The sequence below is a fragment of the Pongo abelii genome, chromosome 12, assembly GCF_028885655.2.
Source record: "Pongo abelii isolate AG06213 chromosome 12, NHGRI_mPonAbe1-v2.0_pri, whole genome shotgun sequence".
NCBI lineage: Eukaryota > Metazoa > Chordata > Mammalia > Primates > Hominidae > Pongo > Pongo abelii.
The window spans coordinates 68,956,432-68,979,507 of NC_071997.2; the positions used below are offsets into that span (position 1 = coordinate 68,956,432).

The 23,076-nt window shown below is 35.9% G+C and overlaps 1 protein-coding gene across 21 annotated transcripts in view; it reads left to right on the forward strand.

The window, feature by feature from the left end:
- Positions 1 to 23,076, forward strand: part of WDPCP (WD repeat containing planar cell polarity effector) — a 720,444-nt gene that overhangs the window by 398,148 nt on the left and 299,220 nt on the right. For all 21 annotated transcript variants that reach the window (XR_008522114.1, XR_008522111.2, XR_010136176.1 and 18 more), the window contains 3 exons: positions 2,337 to 2,451; positions 4,654 to 4,787; positions 8,286 to 8,477. Coding sequence is in view for 16 of the 21 variants with exons in the window: in XM_054547452.2 (XP_054403427.1) it covers positions 2,337 to 2,451; positions 4,654 to 4,787; positions 8,286 to 8,477 (441 nt within the window). In the remaining 5 variants the exon portion in view is untranslated. The remainder of the gene's footprint in view (positions 1 to 2,336; positions 2,452 to 4,653; positions 4,788 to 8,285; positions 8,478 to 23,076) is intronic.

Consider the following 23,076-nt stretch of genomic DNA (forward strand, 5'->3'; position numbering starts at 1 on the left):
AACAAGTAGCCAAGATTGATTTTATTCTGATTTCAGAGTCTGTGCTCTTAACCACTGTGTTATTATCCTTGAATATTTGAGGTGGGTGCTACTGAAGAATAATTGGGGTGACTGTTGAAGTTGTAGGGAGTCAGTTGTATCCTTAACCTCAATCTCAAGAGTCACCACCTTCTCAGTCAGGCTCTGAGTCTACCCAGTATGTACTTCTATAATAGGTCTGGTAAACTGGTAACAGCACTTTATTAGTTATTTGCTTTGATCTCGACCTCTTTCTGTTAACCTACTTTATTTAACCTACTTTAAGAATTATATTTGATTTCTTTTTGGGCCCTTAAATTTAATTTAGTGCTTGGCATATAATGAATATTCAGTTTTTGGTGAATTAAAAAAATGAATGAAGGATCTTGAAATTGATTACAACTGACCCATGGTAGAATAGTTTTCCTGTGAAGTAGTGAGCTCCTGATCACTGGCAATATTCAAGCATGGGCTAGATGCTTGAAGGGATGCTGCAGAAGGAACATCCATGTCATATGAAAATGGAAAATTAGACCAAGTTTTTTTTTTTTTTGTAACTGCAAATTATCTGATGTTCCATTGAGTTAGTTGTGATTCTTTCTCCAAACATTTGTTGAGCACCTACTGTATTCCTGGCACTACAAAGATAAATGTGGCCAAGCCAACATCCATAAGGAGCTGGTAGTCAATGAGTAACTAGGAAAAGAAGTGCTTAAGAGTATAGGTGTAAAGCTTTAGTAGATAAAAATAAATAGAAAAGGGTAGATTTTAGAGATGTTTTGAATAAAGGAGGAAGGGGAGAAGTAGATATAAAAGATGTCCCTAAAATTGCCTGTCTGAGAAGGAATTTGGGGAGTTAAGACCACCTGCTGTGTTGCTATGGGGGATTCTTCAAAAGGGAAATATCACCATTTGCCATTAAGGTATGTGGTAGGGCTGGGCGTAATTCAGTAGAGATTAATTTGTGAAGCATTTTAAATTTCTTGAAACAAATGTGCCTTCTCTTAGTAGTCTCCAAAACCCATAAAGATGATTAAGTACCCTCCCCCCAACTCTCTGCCCCTGTAGAGGTATTAACGCAAAATGGAATAATCTGTTAAGTCAAATAAAGGTAAGCTTTCTGGTGACTAGGACAAGAGTTCTAACAGTAAATGCAAAGCAACTCTTCAGTTTCTTTTCTGAATCATGTGCCTGGAATCTGTTAGGCAGTGAGGAATGGTGGTCTGTCTTTATATTACCCTGGTCCCTCATGCTGCTTATCTTTCACACATGTCCAAATATGTCTCAACACAGAATCATCCTCTCTAGTTGGGACATGATGCCTAGGTGGGTGGGGGATTCCCCTGTTTTGTTTAAAATCAAAGTTGTCTTTGAATTTGGCTAGCATGTTTGTGATTAGTTTACTGACAATTGGTTTTTTTTCTTCTTATACCATATGTTATTCCATGATTCATCAGCTTTGAGTCTGTTGCCTTGAAGGTGAAACAATTTCTTCCAATGTTGATATTTTATAATCTCATAGATAACAAGCATACGCATATGCATAGTCCTTTCAGAAGTTTTAAACATTTGGAGATGAATGAATTATGCTGCCACAAATGGAAAGGAGCAGTATAAAATTATAATGGTGATATCCAATCATCTTTTGTTGAGTGGTTTTGTGAATACTGATATTGATAAAGCCTGGATGCTCTACTATATTCCTTTATCTCTCCTTGTGAAATTGTTTCTGATATGTGTTGTTTATGATTTTAAAAATTTAACATTTTACTTAATTGCCTTGATTTACATGTATTTTAAAATTTTAGACTGACAAGATCTTTATTTTTAGAAGTAAGTAGTGTTTAACTTCCAAATAAATGCATATCATTAGCTGTTTATATTGTAATAGTGGCATCTCTTCTATATTTAATGTGTAGCAATGACTATTCAAACCTCAAGAAATGTTTTAGTTTATAATAGTAATTTTTCAAAATAATAGAATACATTACATTTTCTGAATCCAAAACAAAGCAGTTATTTCTGCATATGTGCTTTCTAAGTATTTAGAAGAATAGATTTCTAATAAACATGGCCTAAATTAGGTTTCTGCATGTAGCTTTAATCAATGCATTTATTGCGTTGCATCCTTTAGCCACCTTTCTCTTTTTACTCACAATGTCAGTATTGTTTTTCAGTGAAGAAAATTCTTTATAATTTCGTAGTGTAGATGCATGTGTAAAATATCTGTATAAGTTGTATATTTGGAGAGAGGTTTTTTAAAGATTCTAAATCACAGCATGTCTTCCTCCCTCTCTCCCCCCCTTACCTGGTTTTAGCTCCTCTTTGGTTCAGGTGTGCTGGTGTCTCTAAGCCTTTCTGGGCCACAGCTGGAGAAAGTGGTGATTGACAGAAGCCTGGTGGGGAAGCTCATCTCAGACACCATCAGTGATGGTAATTACCCCCATGTGCAAATCAATTGCCTACATTAACAGTGGGGCAGGAGAAATAGTGTGTCAACAGGTAGACTAATTATTACCACTGGGGACTTGCAAACACAACAAGTAATTGCTTGTAATAGCATACTTACACCCCCTGGGACCAATACAAGTTTCGACTAATATTTAATATCAAAGTTTTTTTCTTCTTGTCAAGTGTTAAGCTTATATTCTGAGTTGTTTTTTACTTTTTCCTTAAAAGAAGTGAACATTTTTTCAAAATAGGGTTTTGTTTTCATTCTTTCAGAATTATTTCTCTATAACTGGTACTTCAAATATATATTTCATTTCCAAATGAATTTTGAATAAATAACACAAATATATCAACACAACCACCAGTAAACAATTGATGCTTTGGCTCTCATAGGAAGATTCTTTGTTATTAAAGTCTTGGAGAGATTTTGGGCTATATTTTCTAAATAGTAAAGACCAATGCCTAATATACTGGACAATCAGGTCCTATTAAGTGACATCTCAATCAGTCTGTAATTGGTACAAAGCGCATAAGAAAAAGATATTAAGCCAGTTATTGAATAGGAAGGATACTGACATTTATTGAACCAAAACGCTCTATATGCTGGGTTCCTAACCTACCTATTTAATACAAGAAAACAATTGTATAAGGTATAGTTATTTCCATTTTTACACATAAGGAAACGAAGCTGAGCTACTAAGGAACATGTCCAGAGTCATATAGCTAGAAAGTGACTGAGCTAAGATTTGAATACAGGTTCTGGCTGTGAAGCCCATTTTCCTTTCACTATACTGTTCTGACTCCTGCATTTTTAAAGATTATATTATTTTATTCAAGGTAAAAAGGTTGAGAAACATTGTATTATCATGAAAGATTGAAAATGGTCAGTATCTTAAATTTAGTAATCAAAGGAAGTATGTCCTAGTGGAAAGGACAGAGATGAGAATAAAGAAATCTTCCGTCTGCTGTGTTCTCTTACTAGCTACCTCTGAATAAAGCAGACACAATCACATCATCTTTGAAGAAAAGAACTCTGCAGGATGGCCATAATTAGCAACATTACCGATAGTAATAAGCTGGGGGTAGGATTGTAAGCATGCCATTTCCCCTTCCTTACAGGAGTAAGCTGCTGAGGAAGCTTACCTGTAGAAGAGGTTCCATTTTCATATGTCTAATAATTGACCCCTTCATTGGTACTGCAAATAAAATACTGGCTGTGATGATTTTGTTATATTGATGCTCCTCAATGAGAATTAAAAGGAGACTTTGAGCACAATTCGTGTCTCTGAGTTATCCTTTTTCACATATTTCTTTTATTTGTACCCAAAATAATACACTCTCATGGGAACATGGTAACAATGTGATTTCTTGGCAGTTCTCCAGATTCTCTTGTAATTGTGTAGATCCACTGTTGGTCACTGTTTGTATGGTGAGGGGTGTGAAAGTAAAGGAAAATGTATAAAACATTTAATAATTTCTTTATGCTAGGAACAATGCAAAACATTTGTCAAATTCCTGTAACATGTTTTTATCAATAATTTTATGTAACATTAATAGCCCTTTATATAATCCACAAATATTTTTTACCTACTTGTGTGCTTTAGTGACAAAGCTGTAGAAGTATTGTGCTAATTTTCATTATTAAATATTAATTTATGTAATGTACATATTGATCATAATATGCTTTATTTCATCCAGCTTGTATACCCCTAAAAGAAGATTCATTGATGAAAAATTTTTAATAAAGAGACTGGTAGAGAACACTGATCAGTATCCCCTAATAAATCCACTTTATCCTCAGATGGTTTCTATCATGTAAACATAGGATTAAACTCTTAGCACAAATAAAATGGAATGTTTTCATCTCTACATTCAGGTGTGAAATAGTTTTTTTAAAATACCTTTATAGCCCTGGTTCTAAATACATCTCATCCGGTGGTGGCCCCCAAATATCAGTGTATATTGAAATAGTCACAGGAAAAAAACATCACACATGATTAGATTGACAATTATTGTTTATTCCTAATATCTTTAATATTTTTATAAAATGCTATAATGATATTCAAGAGACTTTAGTGATTGCAATTAATATGTATGTTTGAAAATAGCTTTTTGTAACATATCAGTGGAAAAATCTATTCATTATTTTATTCTAACTTGGTATTACCTAATTATGTTTTTTAGCTCTTCTCACAGACAGTTTTATCATCTTATCATTTTTGGCACAAAACAAACTATGTTTTATTCAGTTTACCAAGAAGATGGATTCTTCTGATGTAAACAAAAGACTGGAAAAACTCTCAGCCTTGGATTATAAGGTAGAGATTTTGATTTAAATAGTCATATTATTAATTATTAAGGTATATGAGAGTATCACATTAGTTGGTATTCTGCTCATTATTCTTCAACATTTCTGGATTTCAGAAAAACTGGAAATATTACAGGATTAAGCTTAATTAACTGTAAACAGTGGCCATCCTAAGTTTTCTTTTATACTCTCACTATGGGGAGTTGTCTAACAATGGCACGTTTGGAGCAATTTATATAGTATTTATAGACGTCAAAGACAGATAATAGAGGCAAGTTACACTTTTGAAAATGGTTTTCATGCTAGTGGTAGTATATATACCATTCTCATTTTCCCCTAAGACCCCATAATATCTTTCTAGGGTAGGATAGCTTTCTAGGGTAGGATAATTTCCACTTCACAAGAAAAGAAAGAAAGATGAAGGCACTTTCAAAGGTTAATAGAAAAGTGTAATAAACAAGGAGGGGGAAGAACCCTCCCCCTCCAGCTATAACTGGACAAAATGCAAAAAGAAATCTCCTTCATGTGTTAGTATCTTACCCTTCACTAATTCCAGGTAATTTGTTTCCTTCCTGTATCAGGGGCTTTACATCTATTAAGGCAGAATTTTTATTTTAAGTGATGTGTTTAATTTGAGTTTGCCACATTACATTTTAACTGCTGGGAAGGCATATTCTCTGCTAGGATGAGTATCTAATACATTTTCCAGGCTGTTTCAGTTCAAGGCCTCTTTTCAGCAGTGACTTGTGTTTGCAAGATTGATCCAACCTCTATGATGTGGATTTGAGACAGTTCACTGTTCACTGGGAACAGAGCTGATATACAGCTTCCTTAAAAAAGATGCACACTTATGCCGTACCTAGAGCATCTGTAGCAAGAGCAAAGAGTTTGAGAAGCTAGCTCTGTAGCTTGAAATGTGTGTGTGTTTTTGGCAAAGTAGTATTTAACCTAACCTTTTGCCCTTTGGGATTATTACTTATGAATGAGGTGGTGGTGGCGTGGGAGGATTAAGTTTTATTTAGCAGAAACATTTATTCTTAAAAAAAGATTTTTAATGTGGAATAAAATAAATGAGTTTTTCATTGTGGTGATAAACTACCATCTAGTTTCGTTTGCCAGCTTTGTGAAACTTCTATAAAACCTTAATATAGATTTTTTAAAACTGGAAATTAGTGCTACTTATTATGTTTGGTTAGCCAAAACAAAAATGGTATTAGCATTCTTAAAGGGATGTTAGTTCTAGAATGGCTAACTTAAGATTTACTTGAAATACTGTTTATTTACTAAAATTGATCGGTCTTTAAAATGCACCAGTGTGCATTAACTCAAACCATTTAAAGTAAGTATATGTAAAATTCTGGATGACTAGTTTCTTTATCTTAGGTGTGATAGCTTGATAAAATCTTCTCAACTGAAGAGTAGTAGCTACCTGAGAACAGAGAGAAACTGTCAAGATGTCATCTTTTCTTATGAAAAGATGAGGGAAAGAGATGTAGCGTTTGGGTCCTTAAACCTTAAGTAAGGGAATTACTTACTTGCTTATTTGAATATGCCTTTGGATTTAGGAAAATAGGAACATTGGCACTCCATGTCATTTCTATACATTAGAGAAGTAATCTGTTTCCCTTCAGAAAGCTCATTAATTTCATTTCCTGGTTTAATATTTAAAATATATATTTTTAATACTTAGTCAAATCTGCTATTTGTCCATTGGAAGGATATTTTAAGAAATTTGTTTATTTTACGTTCCCTCTTGGTCATCATGACAGAATACTGATAATATTAAACTCAAAGGAAACATGAAATTTCCTAACATTTCATAACATAAGTGATTTGCATTATGTGACAACTGAAAATGTCAGTCACTCATTGTGACTCAATTTCCTCATCTAGAAATTCCTAGGTAACATACTTATGCAGCAAATCAGACATCGAAATTATGTATGTGTATTTTTAAGTACTTAGCAATTTCATCGTGGTATTTCTCTCAAATAAGAAGACTTAAAACAATGATATTGAGAGCTTAAATATAAGAAATTACACTTAATAGCATAAAGTACATCTGTGTTGTCTGTCATTGCCCATTTGGATTTTAAAACAAGGAAGTGGTATAGAGTATTGTACTTTTGCTTTTCTTTACAGTTGTACCATAGTTTAATTCTTTCAGATTGACATAATTTTGGCAAAGAAAATTGCAGAGTAAACATCCTTAAACTATTGACCTTAACAAGTTTTCCTGTCTACATCTGAAAAAAATCCAATTCAATTTATTTAACAGTGAAGGGACACTGTGAGGAGTTAAATGTTTACCATGAGAGAACAACACTGGTAATTACTTTGATTTCAGTTCCTTTTGATGTGCATTCAGAGGATGAAGAGGTCAATAATATTATGGCCATGCAAATAGAAAAGGGTTCCTTTTGACCATATTGAAAAAAAATAGCAGAGGATTATTAAAGCATTAACCTTGGTTTTAATGGCCTTGGTTGAGTGGTGAGATCACAATTTGGATGAGCCTGATTATTTACTAAATACAATACATAAATGCAACGGGTTCTTAACACCCATTGCACTCTGGCATTATCGCATTACTGCCATCCTTTGTTGCCTTGCAGACAGGAATATGAAAGCAATCTGTCATGTAGTGAGACTGGCTCCAGAAGCATTTCTCTGATAAGAAGACCCCCTGCCCTTTGCTAGTGTCTGGTCCAGTAGGCTTAGCCATGCGCTTAATCCCCAGAAAGTGGTTCGATTATTGCTGACCAGCAATGGCAAGATAGTTTTTTTTTTCTTCCAAGCTATCAACCTTCCATTAATTCCTTAAGCAGAAATACGGTGCAATCTATATTTCCTTGGCATGTGTCACACAGATGGTGCCGTGCTTATGTTTTCAAATAACCATGTTCCAAAATAACATAGTTTGAATAATAAATTCTACAAATCCTGCCTAAGAAAGAGAAGCATAATTCTCAGAAGCTGCATAAACTTTTATGCATGATGCTGTGGCTTATCCCTTTTATGCAGAATATATGTGTATACGTCGCATATATTCTTTAAAGAGATATTTGCCTCAAGTTGTTTTTCCTTTTTTTGTTGTCAGTCATTGTTAACATGTTATGTCTTAAACAGTAGTGAGACTCTCTTGGTCAGCAGTACTGAACTTGTCATTTTATACAGCTGGTCCTAAATCCTATGTGTAGGTCGATGCTGTCAAGCAACCTTGACTGTACATTTTGGTATTGATTGGAATTGCTACATTCAATTCCTTCCTAACTCACATTTCTTCTTTTCCTTCCTTCGCTAAAAATGGGGAGAATTTTGAACATATGTCTTTTTTATATATGTGTCAGAAGAATTTGGTAAATTCTGACACCTTCTTACGCACATGTTTAACATGCATATTTACTTGCATGTAACTACATTTCCAGATGCTTTAATTTTTGTAATACTTGAGGATTTTGCATCTTTTAAAAGAAATGTTTCATGTATGCTTTTTTTAAATTGTTAGATTTTCTATTATGAAATACCCGGCCCAATAAACAAGACAACAGAGCGACATCTAGCTATCAACTGTGTTCATGATAGAGTTGTTTGCTGGTGGCCACTGGTCAACGATGATGCTTGGCCTTGGGCCCCCATTTCTTCTGAGAAGGACAGAGCCAATCTACTCCTCCTGGGTTATGCTCAAGGAAGACTAGAGGTAAATCTAAAACAAATATGTACATTTTAATAAAGTGTAAATAAAATAGAATTATTAGATTTTCTATTCTGGAATAAATGTGAATTTTTTTTACCTATAATTTATGTTTTACAAATATTCAAAAAGTGTCATATCTAGAAGATACCCAGACAATTCCAGGGCTGGCTAGAATAGTGTAGTAATTAAGAGTCCAGGCTTCCAGGTTCAAATGCTAGCTCTGCCACTATGTAGCTTCCTGTCCTTGACCAAGTTACTAACTTGTATGTGCTATAGTTTCATTATTTGAAAAATACAGTTCATGATGATAAATGAGTTAATACATGCATTTAGAGCAATATCAATGTATAGTAAGCCCTGAATCACTGTTCACTATTATGACTTGTTATTATCATTATTAGTTCTATTATTACTGTTTACTCGTGATATCATGCCTGTGAAAGCTTTTGTTACCAATTACTCTCTTCAAACTTCAATTAACAAACATTAGTTAAATGCCTATATTGTGTAAGGCCCTGTTGTGCCAGACCGCATTTGGGGCAAGGATATTTAAGGAGAGCTATAGATTATGAGGTGAGGACAGTATCCTCTATCAATTCATGATAATGGTTTGATCATTCATTCATATATGTGAACCTATGTGTATTTTCAGTTTGTACTAGTACTTTGGTTACAAAATTCTCTGTTTTTGTTGTATTATAACTGTAAAAAAAAAAGCTCCCTCTCCCCCACTTTCTTATGTAGGTAAAATAGTATGTTCCTATATTTGCCTCTAAATCAGTTATCTTTTAGACTTTAAGGAGTATTTCCCAGACTTAGTATGCAAGATAAGATGAATACTCTAAGCTTCTGCCTGCTTCTAGCTAATTCTGTGTTCTGTGGCTTTGAGTAGATCACCTACCCTATCTGACTTTAGTTTTCTTATTTTTAAAACGATTGATTTAATTCAGATAGGTCACCTCGAGGTCTCTTTAACAGCTCGAAAAAGTGCTTCTATGGATCCTGAAGCACAGATCTGATTTAGACATTGCCTGCTTAAAAGTCTTCTGTAGATGCTAAAACCAAACTCAGCCTCAGCACTAAAAAAACCCACCCTGATTGCCCTTGGCCTACCTTTCCAGTGTTGTTTCCTTACATAAACCATGTCTTAGTCAAATGAATTTACTTGCTGACTCATTATTTCCTACCTCTGCATGTGCACATTAATGGTATTTCTACTTGAAATACCCATGTCATTTAGCAACTGCATATCCCCTGGTATGAAAAACACTGTATTTCATACCAGGGGATATGAATAAGAAACTGTCCCTGCCTTCAAGGATCTTAGTGTCTGCCAATAAGAGACAAATATGAAAATGTGTAAGTGCATTAAAGTGTTAATGGTGCTGTGGGTAGAGTATGTGTAAGCTATAGTGGGACCCAATAGAAAGTGGTGATCGATTCTACTTAGAGAGATGGTAAGTAGGGAAGATTGAAGAGGCTTCCCAATGTGCTTAAATATGAGCTTGGCACACAATTTTACTTTTTAAAATTATCCTTTCTTATCTAACCTTTCTAGAGTTGATATTATTAGCTCTGTGGAACGATTTGGCTAGCTTTTTCCTTTTCTCCTCTCTGTAACAGTACCAGAAGGAATTGATACTTGAAAGTTTGGTAAAACTTACCTGTAAAACTTCCTGGGTGTGATGTCTTTTAAGAAGGGTAGATTTTTTTCATTACTGATTCCATTTTTAAAGGGTTGTTTTTTTCCTTAATTGGTGTTTCTAGAAAATTATTCATTTTATGCATTTGAATATTTTTTCATAAAGTTGTATGCAAATTTGTATGTGATTCTTTATTCACCACTGATTGTATAATTTCCTCCCTTTTGATCTTATTAAGATATGTAATTCATTTTTTTGTCAAGAGCTTTTGTTTTAGGAATTGGCCCTTTTAGTTATTCTAGCAACTGGAAAAATTTGTAAAGATTTCTTTTTTAGAGCTTCATGTGAAAGTCATTATGCAAAAAGTGTAATCTTGTAGAAGAAATTTCTAGGGCATTAATTGTTTTTCTTGTGTGTGTGTGTGAAGACACAATCTTTAAATACAAAGTATAGAATTTTTTTAGAATATCGTGAACCAGAAGTACCAGTCTATTAAAGCAGTATTCAGCCATATTCCTTTAATTTTTTTTTTTTCAGTAGCAGCCAAGGGACTTCTTGGACTAATCATCAGAATAAAGATACAATATGCTCTTAAATCCTAAAATTCAAACTAAAAAAAAAAAAGCAGCCTTGTAGAGAAGAAATTTAATCATTAGATCTACTGAGCTATAGAATTTTTAAAAAGCATTTAATCATCTAGGTTCTATCAGAAAAGATAAGCTTTTATTTGGACAATGGCAGGACCCTAGAGCAGTAGTTCCTAGCTTTGACAACACATTAAGATCACCTACAGAGCTTTTAAAAGAGGCCCACCCAGACCAGTTACATCAGAATCTCTGGAGGGGAGGGAGTATCAGTATCTTTTACAGGTTCCCTAGGCGATTCTCATGGGCATCCAAGTTGAGAACCACTACTATACAGCAAACTTAAAAAAAATGTTTTTTAAGCCATCTTTTTTACATAACAGACCATGAGAAGGATAAAGCCCACATACTGAACCAAATGAGAGTTTTAACAGTAGATTCTAAGTAGAAAATTGGCTTACCAAGCAGCTCAAAACAAAACAAAACAAAGGAAACATAGAAATAAGCTCTCTGTGACTGAATTATGTGACTTTCAGAGGAGAAACATTTTTAAATTATTTTATGGATATTAGAAAACTGCTGGTCTAATTTCACACCACAGAACTGTAAACAACAGTCCATATATATATATATATATACATATATATACATATATACATATATACATATATATACATATATATACATATATACATATATACATATATATACATATATATACATATATACATATATACATATATATACATATATATACATATATACATATACGTGTATATATATATATATACACGTATATGTATATATATATTTTAGACGTAGTCTCGCTCTCTCACCAGGCTGGAGTGCTGGAGTGCAGTGGCGCAATCTCAGCTCACTGCAATCTCCGCCTCCCAGGTTCAAGTGATTATCCTGCCCCAGCCTCCCAAGTAGCTGAGACTACAGGCACGTACCACCACGCCCAGCTAATTTTTGTATTTTTAGTAGAGATAGGGTTTCAACATGTTGGCCAGGATGGTCTCGATCTCTTGACCTCGTGATCTGCCTGCTTCGGCCTCCCAAAGTGCTGGGATTACAGGCGTGAGCCACTGCGCCCAGCCCAACAGTCCGTATCTTAATTAGAAGAACAGAACAGAGAGAATTATGTAGTCTAAGAAAAAATTCTTTTGAAAAATATACAGTAAATAGTACAGAAAAAATTTTTTATCAATAAATTCATTTAAAAATATTAATATATTTTAATGGTCTATATGTAGATTATCACATATAACATGGTAGTTGTTTTCATTTGAATTTCCACATACTCTTTTTCTTTTATTTTTCAACTTATTTTAGAATTGGGAGGTACTTGTGCAGGCTTGTTAACAAAGGTATATTGCAGGTTGCTGTGGTTTGGGGTATGATTGAAACCATCACCCAGGTAGTGAGCATAGTACCCAGTAGGTAGTTTTTTAGTTCTTGTCCTCCTCCCTCTCTCCCTGCTCTACTATTAGTCCCCACTGTATATTGTTTCTCTCTTTATGTCTGTGTATACCCAGTGTTTAGCTCCCACTTATAAGTGAGAACTGTTGTATTTACCTTTCTGTTCCTGCATTAATTCACTTAGGATAATGGCCTCCAGCTGTATCCCTGTTGCTAGAAAGGACATACTTTTGTTCTTTTTTATGGCTGCATAGTATTTCATGGTGTGTGTGTGTGTGTGTGTGTGTGTGTGTGTGTGTATCACATTTTCTTTATCCAGTCCACCATTCAATGGGCACCTGGGTGGATTCTATGTTTTCGCTATTGTGAATAGCACTGCAGTGAATTTACAGGTGCACACGTCCTTTTGGTAGAATGATTTATTTTCTTTTCAGTGTATACCCAGTAATAGGATGGCTAGGTCAAATGGTAGTTCAACTCTTAGTTCTTTGAGAAATTTCCAGACTGCACTCCACAGTGGCTGGACTAATTTACATACCCACCAACGGTGTGTAAGTATCCCTTTTTTTCTGCAGCGTCACCAATTTCTGTTATTTTTTGACTTTTAACAAAAGCCATTCTGACTGGTGTGAGATGGTATCTCATTTTGGTTTTGATTTGCATTTCTCTGATGATTAGTGTTTATGAGCATTCTTTCATGTTTGTTGGCGATTTGTATGTCTTCTTTTGAGAAATTCATGTCCTTTGCCCGCTTTTTATGGAGGTTATTTGTTTTTTGCTCCTTGATTTGTTTATGTTCCTTATAGATCCTATGTATTAGACCTTTGTTGGATGCACAGTTTACAAATATTTTCTCTCATTCTGTAGGTTGTCTGTTTACTCTCTTTATAGTGTTTCTTGCTGTGTAGAAGCTCTTTAGTTTAATTAGGACCCACTTAATTTGTGTTTTTCTTGTATTTGCTTTTGAGGACTTTACCATAAATGCTTTGCTAAGACTGATATTGAGAAGGGTATTTCCTAGGTTTCCTTGTAGGATATTTATAGTTTGAGGTCTTACATTTAAGTTTTTTAAGTGAATTAATTTTTGTTTAATCGTGAATTAATTTTTGTTTATGCTGATAGGAGGGGTTCCAGTTTCATTCTTCTGCACGTGAATAGCTAGCTATCCTATTTATTGAATAGGGAGTTTTTTCCCCATTGCTTATTTTTGTCAAGTTTGTTGAAGATCAAGATGGTTGTAGGTGTGTGACTTTTTTTCTGGGTTCTCTATTCTGTTCCATCTCTAGGTTGCTTTGGGCATTGTGGCCATTTTAACAAGAATGATTCTTCCAATCTCTGAGCATGGAATGTTTTTCCATTTATTTGTGTTGTCTCTGATTTCTTTCAACAGTATTTCATAGTTCTTATTGCAGAGATCTTTTACCTCCCTGGTTAGCTGTCTTCTTAGGCATTTTATTCTTTTTGTGGCTATTGTGAATGGGATTGCAATCTTGATTTGGACATTATTGGTGTAGAAAAATCTTGCGTGATTACCCTGGCAAGGACTTCCAGTACTATATTGAACAGGAGTGGTGAGAGTGGGCATCCTTGTCTTGTTCCAGTTTTCAAGGAGAATGCTCCCAACTTTTGCTCATTCAGTATGATGTTGGCTGTGGGTTTGAAATAGATGGCTTTTATTATGTTGAGGTACGTTCCTTCGATACCTAGTTTGTTGGGGGTTGTGAAAGGATGTTGGATTTTATTGAAAGCCTTTTCTGCATCTATTGAGGTAATCATGTGGGTTTTGTCTTTAGCTCTGTTTATGTGATAAATCACATTTATCAATTTGTGTATGTTGAACCAACCTTGCATCCCAGGGATAAAACCTACTTGATTGTGGTGAATTAACTTTTTGATGTGCTGCTGGATTTGGTTTTCTAGTGTTTTGTTGAGGATTTTTGCATCTATGTTCATCAGGGATATTGGCCTGAAGTTTTCTTTTTTTGTTGTGTCTCTGCCAGATTTTGGTATCAGGATGATGCTGGCTTCGTAGAATGAGTTAGGGAGGAGTCCCTCCTCCTCGATTTTTTTTTTTTTTGGAATAGTTTCAATAGGATTGGTACCAGTTCTTCTTTTTACGTCTGGTAGAATTTGGCTGTGAATCCATCTGGTCCAAGGCTTTTTTTGGTTGGTAGGATTTTTATTACTGATTCAGTTCCGGAACTCATTATTGGTCTGTTCAGGTTTTCACTTTCTTTCTGGTTCAATCTTGAGGGGTTGTGTGTTTCCAGGAATGTATCTATTTCCTACAGATTTTCTAAGTTTTATGCATGGTGATGTTCATAATAGTCTCAAAGGATCTTTTGCATTCCTGTGGGATCAGTTGTAATGTCATTTTTGTCATTTCTGATTCTGCTTATTTGGATCTTCTTTCTTTTTGTCTTTATTAATCTAGCTAGCACTCTATTAATCTCGTTTATTCTCTCAGAAAACAACTTTTGGTCTCATTGATCTTTTGTATGGATTTTTGTGTTTCAATTTTCTTCAGTTCTCTGATTTTGGCTGTTTCTTTTCTACTGCTACCTTTGGGGTTCATTTGTTATTTTTTTCCTAGTTCCTCTAGGTGCAATGTTAGATTGTTAATTTGAGAGCTTTCTAACTTCTTGATGTAGGCATTTACTGCGGGAAATTTTCCTCTTAACACTCCTTTCACCCAGAGATTTTGTATGTTGTGTCTCTGTTTTCATTAATTTCAAAAATTTTAAAATTTCTGCCTTAATTTCATTGTTTACTCAAAAGTCATTCAGTAGTAAGTTGTTTAATTTCCATGTAATTTTGTGGTTTTGGGAGAACTTTTGGTATTGATTTCTATTTTTATTGCAATGTAGTCCAAGAGTATAGTTGGTATGATTTTGATTTTTAAAAAAATTTATTGATACTTGCTTTATGGCTAAGGAGGTTGTCAGTTTTTCAGTGTGTCCCTTGTGCAGATGAGAAGAATGTATGTTCTGTGGTTGTTGGGTGGAGTATTCTCTTATATGTCTATCAGGTCCAATTGGTCAAGTGTTGCAATTTAGTCCAGAACTTCATTTTTAGTTTTCTGCCTTGATGATCTGTCACATGCTATCAGTGGGTTGTTGAAGTCTCTCTCTATTATTGTGTGGCTAAGTCTTTCACATAGGTCAAGAAAAATTTGTTTTATGAATGTGGGTGCTCCAGTGTTGGGTGCATATATATTTAGGATAGTTAGATCTTCTTGTTGAATTGAACCTTTTTTTATTATTATGTAATACCCTTCTTTGTCCTTCTCGACTATTGTTAAAGTCTGTTTTATCTGATATAAGAATAGTGGCCCCTGCTCTTTTTTGATTTCTGTTTGCATGATAGATCTTTCTCCATAGTTTCTTTCTCCTTTCATAGATCTTTCTCCTTAGTTTGAGCTTGTGGGTGTTGTTAAATGTGAATTGGCTCTCTTAAAGACAATAGACACTTGGACCTTGTCTTTTTATTCAACTTGCAACTCCATGCCTTTTAAGTGGGATGTCGGGACCATTTACATTCAAAGTTAATACTGATATGTGAGATTTTGATGCTGTCATTGTGTTACTAGCTGGTTGTTTTGTAGATGATGTTTAGTTGCTTTTGATGTGTAGTTGCTTTATAGTATTTGTGGGCTATGTGCTTACTTGTGTTTTTGTGTTAGCAGGTATTGTTCTTTTGTTTCCATGTTTAGCACTCCCTTAAGGACCTCTTGTAAGTCTGGTGTACTGGTAATGAATTCCCTTAGCATTACTTGTTTGAAAAGGATTTTATTTCTTCTTCACTTATGAAGCTTAGTTTGGTGAGATATGAAATTCTTGGTTGGAATTTCTTTTCTTTAAAGATGCTGAAAATAGGCCCCTAACCTCTTCTGCCATTTGTTTTGTTTTTTTGAGACAGAGTCTCACTCTGTCACCTAGGCTGGAGTGCAGTGATGTGATCTCGGCTCACTGCAACCTCTGCTTGAACTGGGTTCAAGCGATTCCCCTGCCTCAGATTACTGAGTAGCTGGGACTACAGGTGTGCGCCACGATGCCCAGCTAATTTTTGTATTTTTTAGTAGAAATGGGGTTTCACCATATTGGCCAGACTGGTCTCGAACTCCTGACCTCATGATCCACCCGCCTCAGCCTCCCAAGAATGCTGGGATTACAGGCGTGAGCCACCATGCCCGGCCTCCTCTTTTGCCTTTTAAGTTTCTGCTGAGAGGTCTGCTGCTAGCCTGACGTAGTTCCCTTTGTAAGTGACCTGAGCCTTCTGTCTAGCTCCCTTTAAGATTTTTTCTTTGATGTTGACTTTGGGCAATCTGAAGAGTATGGGCCTTGGGGATGGTTGTCTTTTATAGTATCTTGCATGGGTTCTCTGTATTTCTTGAATTTGCATATCAGTCTCTCTAGGGAGATTGGGAATGTTTTCTTGGACTGTATTCTCAAATATGTTTTCCAAGTTGCTTACTCTCTCTTCTTCCCTCTCAGAAATGCCAGTGACTCATAGGTTTGATTTCTTTACATAATCCCATATTTTGCAGAGGTTTTACTCATTTTAAAAAATTCTTTAAAAAATTTTTTGTCTTACTGAGTTGATTTGAAGAACTGGTCTTTGAGCTCTGAGATTCTTTTCCTAGTTTAGTCTATTATGTTGTTAATGCTTCCAACTGTATTTTGAAATTCTTGTAGTGAATTTTTCAGTTTCAGAAGTTGAGTTTGGTTGTTTCTTAAAATGGCTATTTCATCTTTGTACTCTTGAATCATTTTACTGGATTCACTGGGTTCTATTGGGTTTCAACTTTCTGCTGAATCTTGATGAGCTTCATTGCCACCCAGATTCTGAATTCTATGTCTGCCATTTCTGTTGCTTCAATCTGATAAAGAACGGTTGCTAGGGAGCTAGTGCACTTGTTTGGAGGTAGGGAGACACTCTGACTTTTGAATCACCAAAGTTCTTGTGCAGATCCTTTCTCATCTGAGTGGGCTGGTATTGTCTTTTTGGATTTGCTGTCGTTGAATGGGGCTTTTTGTTTTTATATAATTTATTTCCCTTGAGTTTTTAACTGTGGTGCAAGTTGAGTCTAGTCAATAGGCTTTGTTTCTGGATGCTTTCAGAAGGATCTTCATTTGTGGCTAGATTCTTGCTCTCGGTTTCACAAGCTATGTATACTGGAAGAGTATTTTTGGTGTTGTAATTTAGGCTGCAATCCAGTAGATGGCGCATAAGAGTAATGACTGGCAGATAAGTTCTTAGCCACGTGGCTCTTGTATTTCAGCACATACGCAGCATCTCTCTGTGGTGTAGGGGGAAGGATAAGCCCCTCGCCAGATCCATTCCTGGGCCTTGGGGATCCTCCTCCGATCACTCGCACCGCGCCCAATACCTTTGTTAGGTATTCTAGGCCTCAGGCTTTCTTAGATAGGGGCTGTGGCTGGCAGACAGGCTATACCCTTCCCAGATAACCCTGTGGAGGGAGGCATGCCCCAGGCCCACACCAGCCCACGAATACCCATGTTTCACTCTTCTGAGTGTTCTGAAAGTGGGAGCTCTTCCCCCGCTTACATGCTGGCCACAGATCTCAGCTTGGCTCCCCTGAACTGTGTGCTGTAACCCTGGGGGATTGGGACTTGGCCTGCAGCTTTGCTCTCTGGCCCCTGGTTTGGGTACCGGCCATATTGGGGCAGTCAAAGTGCTCCAAGGCCACCAGCAAAGCACTCAGGTTGGGCAGTGGAGGCTGTGCTGTGTACATACTTGCAGGAGTGGCCAAGCGGGGCCTTGGAAGGGGCTGGTGGACAACGAGGGTGTGAAGAACAGTCATGCCTCAGTCCTATGAGAAAGACAGTCCTCTTCTCTCCTGGCTCAGTGATCAGTTGGGGGATAGAACTACCTGGAGAAAAATGGAGAACCTATGACTACATTTTGCTGCAGCTGCCCCACTTACAAGGGCTGACGCACACCTCCTCCCCCCTCCCGCCGCCACACACACACCGCGCGCCTCCCTGGGCACCATGCTGTCTGAAGCTTTGTCCCTGCTTACTCTCTGGGGAGATACCCCTGCCAATTCAAACGTGTATGGGGGTTGTGGGATCTCTTGTAGCTAGGAGCCCAGAGGTAAGCTGCGAGAGAGCGTTCCCCTGCCATCACTTCACTCACCCGTTCCTTAGGAGCTGTTTAGGGCCAGGATCTAGTCCTGGTGCTCAGCAATCCTATGCAGGGTTCCTGGTTTCTTCCATCTTCAGCTTCGTGTCTGTATCCCTCTCTGTTGAATGTCAGTGCTTTTTCTCCGAAGATCTGTTCCGAGTACCTTGGCTTACTCAATATTTTGGTCTCTCTCGGTGGTAGAGGTACGTCCTGGCTGTGTCTAGTTGGCCATCTTATCCCTCATTAATCTCCACGTACTTTTAATATTTCTTTTTGGAAAGTTATTACCATCATCCTAGAACTAGTATTTTATTCATTTGCTTTGTCACATAATTCGTCAACAAACACCTTTAGCTTGAACCAACTTTTATCAGTAATGTGAACCAGTATCAATCACGTGATGACAACTTATTCTGCCCTTTAGTATCTAAGCAGGTACTTTAACTTTTCAGATGTGTAGACTTGATAATGCTTTCTGAGTATGGTGGTAATTTCATGATCTCTTACTCAGAACAGGTCCTTGAATTTGTTTACCAAATTAACCAAAAATATATAAGCAGAGCTATTAAACCTTAAAATATGTTGTCAGGGAAACATAACATTATGAAAACAATTTTCCCATAAGAAGAAAAAACTAGTTTTCCAGGGATTTTTCAGGAGCAGTAACTTATGGGAAAGTAATAATGTAACCAACTATTAATGTAATTTGACACAATAGGCATTCAGAAGGCATTATAAATGCATCCAACTGTAAAGGCAAAATACTTAAGAAAACCTATCTTCCCCAAAAATGCATATACTGTGTTAGCTTTCAACCAGTGACAAAGATGTTCTGCTTTAGGGATGGCAATTTTTAAAGAAACCTCTTTATTATAAAATAAAGCACACATAAAACCACACAAAATAAATGCATAGTTTAATGAGCTATTACAAAGGAAACACTCCTGAAACCACCACCCAAGTGAGGAAATAGAACTGTGCAGGCACCCAGAAGTACCTCCATGTGCTCTGTCATGATCTTAAGGTCTTCCCTGTCCCTCAAAGTAACTACTATCATGACTTTTTATCACTTTCTTGTATACCCATATAGCTTTTATCACCGAGTGTGCATCCCCAGAAACCATAGTTTAATATTAATGTATATCTTAAATCTCTTTTAATGTACAAGCCCCCCATCCATCCTTTCTTTTTCTGTAAAATTTGTCTGTTGAAACTGTAGTGTCCCACAGTCTGGATTTTATTGCTTGCATATTCATGTTTGGTTCAATATGTTTCTCTGTTATTTGAAAATTCCTCAAGTTAGTAGTCAGTTTTGGCAAGACTATATGAGATAGTGTGTCTTTCGTCGGGAGGCACATAATTTCATATTTTCTCTCAGTTCTTTCTCTTTTTTGATGTTAGCAGCTATTCAATGTTCAATGCCTAGATCCATTAATTCATTAGGGTTGCAAAATGGTAATATTATAATTATATTATTTATTTTTCATTGATTACTTGGGATACATTTATAAAGAGACACTTCCACTCAACTCCTATATGTTTCCCAGTGGTTGTATTTATATAGGGTAAACAGGACAAATGTCTGGTTATTTTCTATTTACCAGTTTTTGAGATAATGAATTGATTCTCTAGTACTTTCTGAAGGTGCCCTGTTAGCTTTTGTTTTTAACATAGCATTATTAATTCATGAATTTTAATACACTTGATTTGATGGGGTCCTAAATTATAATTGTTATCCTTCGGAAGCTCAGATTGTCCCATCTTAGGCCAGTGGGAGGCTCTTCAGGTTGGCTATTCTTTTTGTATGGCCTCAGCAGTCTTGGGGAGCTTCTCTGCTATCTGGTGTGATAGTATATTCCTTGTTTATCTTGTATATTTTCTGCCCCACACCTGGGATTAGTCATTTCTCCAAGACACTGTGGTTTCCTTTTTAATGGAAAATGGTATTTTACACCTGAGTCAGGGTGTTAGGGATATTAGGCTGTTGTTTTTGGGTTGATCGTTGTTTCTAGGTTTCTTCTGTAGAAAGAGTTGGAGGTTTTATACATATACATATTCGTAATGAGCCCGTGCCAACAATTACAACTCAAATTCAGGACTACAGAGTTTTTAATTTAACCTCTTCTGTATTACATTTATATCGCCTTCTTTCTGTATCAAAAATCCTAGTTTGTAGGGACACGGGATGAATAGGAATATCCCATAATTTCTCATTTACTTTAACCCACAGTACACACTTAATGGTTTCAAGATAATCATGCTATTACTACCACTACATATAATGTTCTCTTTCTTTTAATCTTCATCTAGTTGTCCGTAGGTTTTGGGTTTTGCCCTTTAGTTTAACTGTCTGTTTTATGTGGGGACTTAGAGACATTAAAAATCTGTGGTACTCCTCGTGACAACTCTCCAGAATTAGGGATGCCGTGTTTATGGTCATGATGAATACCTTTAGTTGGAACCAACTTTTTGTGAAAGCTTAAGGCGTGTGTTTAGATTCACATTTTTGCATGTGGATGTCCAGCTGTTCCACCACTATTTCTTGAGAAGACTATCCTTTCTCCATTGAATTGCCTTTGCTACTTTGTCAAATATCAGTTGATTATATTTGTGTGGGTCTATTTCTGGGCTTTCTATTCTGTTCCATTGATCTATTTGCCTGTTTTTTTAATGAAATAAAGTTTTTAATATATTGTGTTGACTGTTATAACAAGTAGTTCTGTGGATTGAAGGATTTTTATTAATATAAACATAATTTGTAACTTTCACATGCCCAAAAGTATGCATAAGAAAATGCTTATACTTACTAGTAAATATGTATGTTTTTCTAAACTTTTCTTTTTATTCTTGTAAGACATTTATATATTTATCCTGTATACAAATGACAGATTTCATTGAAAACTATTACAAATAAGAGAGGTATCCATTTGAAAACAATTGCTACTATTTTGTTTTTAATTGATAATTTGAATAAGTAAAGATGTAGAGCAATAGGGAACTCTCATTCACTATTATTGTAGAGTAAATCAGTAAACTTTAATGGAGAGCAGTTTAGCAATAGGTAATATAATTGAAGGTGAGTATCCTACACTAAGAAAAACTGGCCCATGTGCACAAAGAGGCATGTACAGTAGTGTTCATAGCATCATTGTAATAGTGAAAATACATTAGAAACAACTTAAATGCCTACCAACAGGAAAATGAAAACATCTTGTGGTGAATTCAGAGGGTGGAATGCTCTACAGCAGTTTAAATGACTGAACTAGAGCTATGTGATCATGTGAAATCTGAAAAGAATAAGTTGAGCAAAAAGAAATTACAGTATGACAAAATACAATAACATTTACATAAAAGTTTAAAACATTCAGGATAATGGTATAACACATTGTTCTTGATTGATTATGAAGTAGTAGTATCCATAGGATTAAATACCAAATTCATAATAGTGTTGCATCTGGGGAGAGAGGCAAGGGAATAGGATTTGGCAGGCCTTAACTTTATCTATGATATTTCTTTCTTTCTTTTTTTTTTTTTTCGAGATGGAGTTTTGCTTTTGTTGCCCAGGCTGGAGTGCAGTGGTGCCATGTTGGCTCACCACAACCTCCGCCTCCTGGGTTCAAGCGATTTTGCTGCCTCAGCCTCCCGAATAGCTGGGATTACAGGCATGTGCCACCATAGCTGGCTGATTTTTCTGTTTTTTTTTTTTTTTAAGTAAAGACGAGGTATCTCTATGTTGGTCAGGCTGGTCTCGAACTCCTGACCTCAGGTGATCCGCCCACCTTGGCCTCCCAAAGTGTTGGGATTACAGGCGTGAGCTACCACACCTGGCCAATATTTATTTCATTAAAAGAAATGAAGCAAAAGATGGTATTTCATGAAACTGGTTTTCACATTTATCATGTTATTCTGATTTTATGTGTTTTGAATGCATCATGGTAAAAAAGTAAAAACAAAGTGTACCTTTTAAAAAAGTAAAAATAAAGTATACCTTTTATCTCCTGTTTCTAAAAATTTCCACAAAGTAAGGAGGGAAATAGAGATTTCAGAAAAAATTCTGCTGATAAGCTAAGAACTTTTGGTTGCTGCATATATTTTAAATGATTGTAATAGCAAAAAATATGTAATAGCAAAAAATAATTGAAACATTAAATGTTTACCTACAGGAAAATGAAACATCTTGGTTACTTACTGGCACTTACTGGTGAAAGTTTTCAGTTCCAGAAAAGGCGACTCTTTAAGTAATTTTTTTTCTTGATTTATGTATCAGGTGACCTTAAAAGGATTATAATAGATATATTCCATACCTGAAACATGAAACATGAGGATCTTAAGCCTATCTCTGACTATCGTTTTTCTGCTTTTTGTGTTTTCCTGATTTTAAATATCTTCCAGAGATTGGCATCAATCATGTTGACTGATTATTTTTCTTCCACCTTTGATGGCATTTGGATCAATTCTATGTACATTTTTCAAATGTAGCTTTTTAAAAATGAAAATGAATCATTTCAGTGATGCATTTTTCAGCAGGTTTCAACCTTAAATAAGACAATGTGTGACTGATTTATAGTTGGCTAAAACACTCACTTTAAGATACACTTAAGGGGCCGGGCACAGTGGCTCACACCTGTAATCCCAGCACTTTGGGAGGCCAAGGCGGGTGGATCACGAGGTCAGGAGTTCAAGACCAGCCTGGCCAAGAAGATGAAACCCTGCCTTTACTAAAAATACAAAAATTAGCCGGGCATAGTGGTGGGTGCCTGTAATCCCAGCTACTCGGGAGGCTGAGGCAGAGAATTGCTTGAACCT